Source organism: Pinus tabuliformis, chromosome J (assembly GCF_031772625.1).
Source record: "Pinus tabuliformis cultivar Carrire ecotype Pingquan chromosome J, CPIR1, whole genome shotgun sequence".
Classification (NCBI taxonomy): Eukaryota; Viridiplantae; Streptophyta; class Pinopsida; order Pinales; family Pinaceae; genus Pinus; species Pinus tabuliformis.
The window spans coordinates 1,524,516,799-1,524,525,389 of NC_142295.1; the positions used below are offsets into that span (position 1 = coordinate 1,524,516,799).

The 8,591-nt window shown below is 36.1% G+C and overlaps 1 protein-coding gene across 1 annotated transcript; it reads left to right on the forward strand.

Moving 5' to 3' along the window:
• Positions 1-241: 241 nt before the first annotated feature.
• On the forward strand, positions 242-3,090 carry LOC149233298 (cytochrome P450 71AU50-like). The gene is made up of 2 exons (XM_089376708.1): positions 242-937; positions 2,180-3,090. Exons 1-2 carry the CDS (start codon positions 257-259, stop codon positions 2,804-2,806), a joined length of 1,308 nt encoding a protein of 435 aa, XP_089232834.1. The 5' UTR covers positions 242-256; the 3' UTR covers positions 2,807-3,090.
• The last annotated feature ends 5,501 nt before the right edge of the window (positions 3,091-8,591 follow it).

Sequence of the window (8,591 nt, forward strand, 5' to 3'; positions counted from 1 at the left end):
GGGTTTTCACCAGTTCCCAGTTTCGTGGAACGTAGGTAATTACTTTGATATTAAACTACTCAGTGCCTTTATCTTTGTATTGACAGTGGCGGCATGGAGTTTCTTTTTCAGGGGGAGGAATGGAAAATCTGGTAGCATGCCTAAGGGGAGGCTGCCCCCGGGGCCTTTTCCGTTGCCCATTATCGGCAACCTTCACCTGCTGGGAGAGCTTCCCCACCGCACTCTGGCGGCGCTATCTAAGAAATACGGGCCTCTCATGTCTCTCCGCCTCGGCTCCGCCCTCACCTTGGTCGTCTCCTCTCCAGATATGGCCAAGGAGTTTCTCAAGACCAATGACCGCATTTTTGCCAGCAGGTCTCCATCCGCCGCTGCAAAGTACTTGACCTATAATTCCTTGGATGTGGTCTTTGCTCCGTTAGGGCCTTACTGGAGGCAGATGCGCAAGGTCTGTGTTTTACAGGTGCTCCACTCTAAGCGCATAGAATACTTCCGCTACATAAGAGAAGAGGAAGTCTCTGACATGATTCGCTCTCTTCTGAATTCAGTTCATCAGCCTGTAAACATTACTGAGATCGTGTCGGGTCTGGTGACTGACATAATGTGCAGGATGGCCTTCGGTAGAAAATATAGTGACCAGGACATAATTGGCAACATAGGGTTTGTATCAATGGTGAAAGAAATTGTTGCGTTGTCTGGTTCTTTTAACATCGGAGACTACATACCATACTTGGCCTGGATGGATCTCCAAGGCTTCAACCGTCGCTTCAAGAAAGTAAGGAAGTCGCAGGACGATTTCTTAGAGAAAGTAATTGATGATCACGCTGCGCAGAATGACGCCAACGCTCCACGAGATCTTGTGGATGTTTTAATTGCAGCCTCTGTCGATAAAAATGCAGAGTTCCAACCTTCACGAGATAATATTAAAGCCGTTCTTCTGGTAAGTATGTTTGGCTTGAAATTCATCTTCTCCGAGATTCATTCATCACATTGAGGTTAGGTTATATCTTACTTTTCCTTTTTTGGCAAAAATAATTGATATTTGGAACCATAGAGTGTGATTTATCGTTTTATGGGTAAGGTAAATATTATTGGAGATGAACAATAATAATAGGTAGTTAGAAATGTCAAAAAAATATTGGCAAAAATAATTTCAATGTAATGGATGGGAAGGGATGATATTAAAGTTGTTAGTGTGGTAAGTATGTTGGTCTGAAATTCTTCTCCATGATTTAGATTTATTATGGTTGGTTATTTTATTTCAAAGATAAACATATTAGTTGGTTTAAAGTAGTGACAAAAATAATTTTCATGTGTTAAAAGATAATATTAAAAATGTTATTTTAGTAAATCTGTTGATTTGAAATTTTTTTCCCAACCAGATTATTTTACCCATATTTCAAACCATTCAATGTGATTCATCATTTTAGTGTGATAGATTTAAAAAAGATAATATTAATGTTATTAAAGATAATATTAAAGTGGTTATTCTAGTAAATATGTTAGTATGAAATTCTTTCCCTGATCTAGATTATTTTGCCAATATTTTGAACTATTTAGTATAATTCACCATTTTAATCCAAAAATAAACCATACTGGATGGTTCTTTGAGAAAAATAATTTCAATGTGATAGATCATGAAGAAATAATATTAAAAAAATAATATTAAAATTGTTATGGTAAGTATGTTAATTTGAAAATTTTCTCCCTATCTATCATATTGAGATTACTTTGTCAATTTCTCAAACCATCTAATACGATTCATTATTAATCATTTTATCTGAAAAATGAATCACACTTAAAGTTCAAGGTTCAGAATGTTTATCATATTGAGATTATTTTATCTATTTCTCAAACCATCTAATGCTATTCATTATTAATCATTTTATCTCGAAAATGAATCACACTTAAAGTTCAGGGTTCAGAATGTTGGTAAAAAAAAGTTGTCAACTAAAATACTAATTTCAATATAATGAGCAGAACTATGTGCTAACTCTTCCTTCATTCTTAGGAATCACACAGGGTAGATGGCCAAGAAAATAAATTTCAAATGAATCCTAATCACAAAGAAACCTTCATTCTAAAGTATGTTGATTTTGGATATATTATTTCATCAATTATTCCACTGGTTTCCGATAATTCAATAATTGTGACCCCGAACTTATGTTTACAATGGTGAAAGGATATGTTGGCCGCTGGCACGGACACGTCTTCTACAAGCTTAGACTGGACAATGGTCGAACTACTGAAAAACCCACCAGTGATGAAGAAGCTTCAGGGCGAGTTGGAACGTGTAGTTGGATTCGATCGCATGGTAAGCGAGTCTGACCTGCCTAGTCTCGTTTACTTACAAGCTGTGGTGAATGAAACGCTTAGACTCCATCCAGCGGGGCCGTTTGGGGTTCCCCACGCTTCTGTGGAGGACTGCACTATATTGGGTTATCAAATCCCCAAGGGAACTCGCCTTCTGGTGAACCTTTGGCAGATCGCAACGGACCCTGAGTCATGGGGGGAGGATGCAGATACTTTCAATCCAGAGAGATTTATGGAAGCTGGTTCCATAGATTCTAGAATTCAGAACTTTCAGTGGCTTCCGTTCGGAGGAGGCAGGAGAGGATGTCCAGGACAGCAACTGGGAACTCTTCTCGTCGAGTTTGCGGTGGCGCAACTCGTGCACTGTTTCAATTGGAAGCTTCCTGAGGGCATGGATGTGAAGGACCTGGACATGACTGAAAAGTATGAATTTACAATGCCTAGATCCCACAAACTCTTTGCGGTTCCAACTACTCGATTTGCCGTAGCAGTGTAATTATGTACGTATCATATTTGTATTGCCAACTGCTCACATTACGTCGTGTGGGAGTAAAATAAAAACAACAGACCACGTAGAAGCTGTTGAAATAAAGCCCTGGTCTTGTAGAAACTTCTTACCAGATGGGACATTATAGTGTTTAATAGCTTAGTTATTAATTACGTAGATGTTATGAATTTTCGTTTTCTGCTCTCAAGCTGTGAATTTCTGTGACCAATTCGCTGTGACCAGAATTGAAAAACCTGTAACTGAGTTTCGAGTCACTGATATATCAGCATTATACAGGATATCTTATAATGTCCTCATTGCCACTAATACATTCTCACGGAATATTGTTGAATTAAAATCTTACCATGAATCAGATCCTTGAATAGGAACAAGTAGTGGCGAAAAGTAAGAAATAGTTGCAAATTAATCAGATCCTTGAATAGGAACAAGTAGTGGCGAAAAGTATAAATAGTTGCAAAGTACTTATTTGCTATTTTTTTATTGGCCTAGGTTTAATAAGGATTTAATATGAGTTTAGAGGGATCTGTAATTTATTTTTTTTGTATGAGTAGATATTATTTAAATGTTTTTTTTATAGTTATTTAATTTTTAGATTTTTTTATAATTTTTATTTTAGTTGATAGGAGTAAAATTTCAATTCAATTTTGATGAGGAATGACAAGATTACACATGGGTTGTAGAATGATTCTCTTGGCTCAATGAGATTTAACTATTTTCATTGATATAGTTTCGAGTTAGAATTTGGTAAAATAATTTTTAATTTAAATAAAAAAATTTATAATATATAAATAGATTTTTTAAAATACATAAACAGATTCAAATATCATAAAAAAATATAGAATATTTAAATTGTGTAGAATTCATATATTGAATTTATAATTCTAACAAAATTTTGCTATATTTTGAACAAATTAAACTGAAAATATATAAATAATTATTTACAATTATTTATATTTATATTGTAAATATTTTTATTTTGTTTCTTTGTGAAATTTTGTTTATATATATATATATATATATGATCGAATATTCTAAAATATGTATAATAGTATATACAAATCAATCCTTGAGATTTATTTTCAAATGTTTATGTCTTTTTATTTTTTTAATTTAATTTATTATTTAAAAAATTGTTATATAAATAAATTTCATACGATGTGAGTTATTATTTTTGGGGCATGTGGTATTGATAATCTATATGGTATTGTAACAAAAATATATTTACAAATTAAAAATCCCCTTAATAAAGTGTTTGTAAGTTTCGATGATTAATGAGTTTGTTGCATGTTTTTGAAAATATTTATATCTTTAACTTATATTAATATTTTTATAATTAATACTAATTTAAAATAAATTCATAATTTAATTAGCTTTTATGATTAATTTCTTTTTAATTTCATTCAAATATGTACTTACCAACATATGACAACATTAGTTATTTTATTTTATAATATCTTAACTTAAAAGAATAGGTTAATGGCCCAATCTAAAGAAATAGGTTATCCGACTACCTACATTTGTGGATAATTATTCCATTCATGAACAAGTGTAATATGCAACATTGCTTCTTAGTACCTGCCTCTTATGAAAAAAGTAATTCATAAGAGAAGTTATTTGTTTCAACAAATATTTCTATAAAGTAATGATGGTTAAGGGAGAGGCCAAGAAAAGCTAGAAACAAGGATGGAAGGGACACATTCAGAAGGGATAAAAGGAGGAGATACAAAGATGGATGAAGAGTGGTAGCGAGGAGAGGAATCAACAAGAGCTACCAGTAGGTAGCGCTTAAGAGAAGAGAAGAGAAGAGAAGGGGATTTCTTCTCAATCCCTAGAGGTTGTGGGTTGAATATCTAGTCTCTTGAGCCTTGTAACAACTTAGGGTCCTTGGAGACAGTCGGTTGAGATAAGATCCCTAAATCCCGATAACAACTTGGGTCCCTAGAGGCTATGAGTTGAGACAAAGGTCTTTGGATCACTGTAACAGCTTAGGCCTCTCGAGACTATGGGTTGGGATGGAATCTTTGGAGCCTTGTAACAAATTGAGTCCCCTAGAGGTTGTGGGTGGAGATAGAAGACTGTTGTGCCCTTTAACAACTTTGGAAGAGACCATCCTAGAGTAGTAGTAGAGGAAGACAAGAGTGAATACTTGTGGCTACCGCCCTGATCGAGCAATGGATTTTGGACTCCTTAGAAGGGAGAGAATCACTATGTGTGCAATTGGGACTGAGGTTGGGAACCTATGGACTCCTGGTGTCAACCAAGCAAGTATTTATCAGTTAGTGGGATTGAGTAAGGAAGTCTTGTGGGGTCCTTGATTCAGTGGCAGTTGATGTCTTAGTCCTAGAAGAAAGAAACCCCCACACTCTAGAATCTGGCTTCGGGGTGACAACTACAAGTAAGTGTGGTTGCAACTATCTATGGTTGGGTGGAGAGTCCTTGTCCTAGACTAAGCTACCCATCAAGTTCAAAGATAAGTATCTGTGTATGTCGTTTATCTTCTAATGAATCATGTCGAAGTATTATAGATTATGGTTCTGGATTCAGGGACTACATTATGTTTTTTATGCTTGCATATGTGGTACATTTTCCTTGTGGATATGTTATTGATATGTATATACATATATGTGTTGATCATATAAATGCATGTGTGTGTGAACGATGAAAGAAAGAATGCATGAAATGATTGCGGATGATGGTCACAAAACATCTGCTGCATAATAGGCATAAAAAACTACATGATAACAAATGCTAAGCCACAACGCTGAGCTGAGCCTAGACCTACATACATGTTTAGTAGTGTGGAAAGTAGCACATACATAACTTATTAAGGAAGAAACATAAATCTTTACATGTCACGACCAAGCTATGAGAGCTTGGATTAAAAGTTGAAAAATAGTGGGTTCTGAGACCCCTTTTATCAATATATAGATTACATGGAAGACCCTCTACATGCTAGGGCTTGTATTCACTTATATGTCATTTTTTGTCTAGTTACAAGTTCTTGTGTTGCATGGCAAGCAATGCATTAATGACAAGAAGAGTTTTCCCCTGGAACCAATTGAGCCGCCAGATTTCCTTGAATGTCCTTTAGCCTGGCATTTTCAGTAGGTTGGATACCTATTGTTAGCATCATTGGGTGGTTGTTGAGGCACCCGAAAGCTCCATGGAACTTATTGTAGGCTTGACACAAGGTCCACTATCGTTGGCGTGTGGTAGGAGAGGTAGGAACCTCTCAAGACTACACACCAATTCTGTGGTAGGTAAGTGATGTAGGAGCACCTACGCTGCCTTGGGTAGCATTCCCTCCGAGTGGGAAGGGAAGAATTGTTGGCCAAGTACCCAATGGAGAATCTATCACCCAATCTGAAGAGGCATAATGTCATAGACAACCCTAAGAAACCAATGACATCATCATGAAACGATGAATCACATCTCGGAGTCCACCATATTCGTAAAATAGAGCCATTTTCAGCAAGACTGACTCAAGGAAGCATGTGTGGCGGTAGAGAGGGTAGCCGAGGATGTTGTGGATCTCTCTGTCTAAGACACTACGTGATGTAGAGTCGAGTTCCCTCAACCGATTTATGACAGGAATGAGGAGGAAGGTCTTGTTGTGGTGTAGAGGAGTGAGGCCATGAACTTATAGGAAAAGTGTGAGATAACCTTATCCTTTGCTTAGTAAAAATCCTAGTCAAGGGAGGGTTCCGATTGGTGGAACCATATTCACCCTCATGTGATTGGTCGGAATGACGAGGCAAAAAATATGTAGAGCCAATGCCCAAAATATAATTTAATTTGAAGTCGGGGACTTGACAGTAAAGGGCACCAAAGGTATATCAAGAGATGGTGACGGAAATTTCTTCCTTCACTCGAATCCATTAGGCGGGGAAGCCCCAGAGGTGGCCAAACCCAGAAGGTCGAAACCCCGGAGTGCTGTGAGATGGATTTCTTAAGTGGCTCTGGGTTCAAGGGCTCCTGATTACTAAGTAAAACCAAGTTTCAACCTAGTCACCGAGGAATCCCTCACTTTCTTTAAACCAGGCAAATGGAGACTTATCGTCAGGTGGAGATGACATCAACATGACATCATAAAGGACATGTCGCAAGCATTTTGGGAGTTTTTGGTACACAAAGGAGCCACATACGAGTGACACATGGACCTCTTGCAGAACAACACAGTGTGGATGATGTTGACATGATGTCACCCAAGCGATGGTGAGACCCCAAAGGTCAAAAACCTCATAAATACGGATGGATGAAGGTCCCGGGAACCGCAAGTACTAGGGATTTTCAGTTGAAAGTGCACTAGTCGACGAAGATATTCTCTATCACTTGGGGCCATTAACCCATAAGTATTCTCATAAGGGCGTCGGGGTTGTGGAGCTGATAGGGGCACTAGTGGACAGTGTGTGGATGGTTGTGTGGTAGCCGAAATATTGGAAGTCCTTAACTATTGCAGAAAACAATATCGAAAGTGGCGGGGTAACAAGATGGATAGAGAATCGGTGGTCAGACCCACACCAACATGGCAGGTCATTGATGGGAATGAAGGTCATCACTGTAGAGTAGTGGTCTGTGAACCGAAAGGTCAAATTTTGGGGGGAACCTCAACTTGAGAGTTCAAGACACACTGAGCGTCCCAAAGTCATCACATGCGAGCCAAAAGATTGAGATTTCAAAGGAAATTGTGGATTGCAATTTCAAGGTGTGTCGAGGACCTGGAGCTGCACTGAATTAGTTAGCAAAATATATATATTCCCCATTCCTTGAATGCAAAATGAAGGGGTCAAGTACATTACAATATTTTATTCTGGAATTTATTGTAGGTCAAAATTCTTATTCACTACAAAATATTTAAGGGAAAATATATAAAGGCACCTGTAAATGGTCACATTTCAAAACATTATTTTATTTATGGATTTTTCAAATATATATTAGAAAAAATTACATCATTGTAAATATTTTTCTTTTAAAATTTTTAAATAGATTTATTTTTCTTTTGAGTTTGTAGTTTTTGAAATGGAAAACCTATTGTTTTTCTTTCATATATTCATTTATTTGAAAATTTTGAGTTAAATGACGTATTTGGCATGTTCTTTTTCTATAAACTTTTAAGTTAAATGACTTAATTTGCAAAAAAAAAAAAACATTACTAAAGAAATAATTTAAATATAAATTAAATTGTCTCTTAAATATTTATATGCTCTAATCCATTCATGCTTTCTTTTTAATGAATTTTTATAAAAATTTCAATTTAAGGAATTATCTTTTACAAAACTAAGAATAGTTAATCTTCTTAGATTTTTTTTAAATTATTTATTAAAATAAAATTTTACTCTTTTGAGATAAAATCAAATTAAAAATATCTAAATATAAAAAAACATTTAACCATTTCCATTTTACCAAAATTCTAATACTCCCCGTACAATTTGTAATAAAAAAATGAAACACATATGAAATTTTCTTTAATCGACATATTAAATATATATATACACATATGAATTAATTCTACGAGGAACGAGAATTGAAGTAACTCCATTGAGATACTAAGGAAGGTGGTGTGGGAGGCTAGGGTTTTGAACAGGGAGCGACAGGTGCAAGCTGGCAACAAAGGAGGGGCACGAAGGGGGAGCTCCACTCCCTCCTATAGTAATGTGGTATCAAACAGAAGAAAGGAGGTGAGTCTGAACAATTTTTGGAAACCAACGGAGGCAGAAACAAAGAAAACAAGCACTCAAAATTCGTAAAGAAGAAAATCCCATGAATAGGAAGG

Coding starts and splice junctions, on each gene's coding strand:
- LOC149233298 (XM_089376708.1), top strand. CDS start 257: ATGTCTCTCCGCCTCGGCTCCGCCCTCACCTTGGTCGTCTCCTCTCCA. Junction 938..2,179: donor ATATTAAAGCCGTTCTTCTG/GTAAGTATGTTT, acceptor CAATGGTGAAAG/GATATGTTGGCCGCTGGCAC.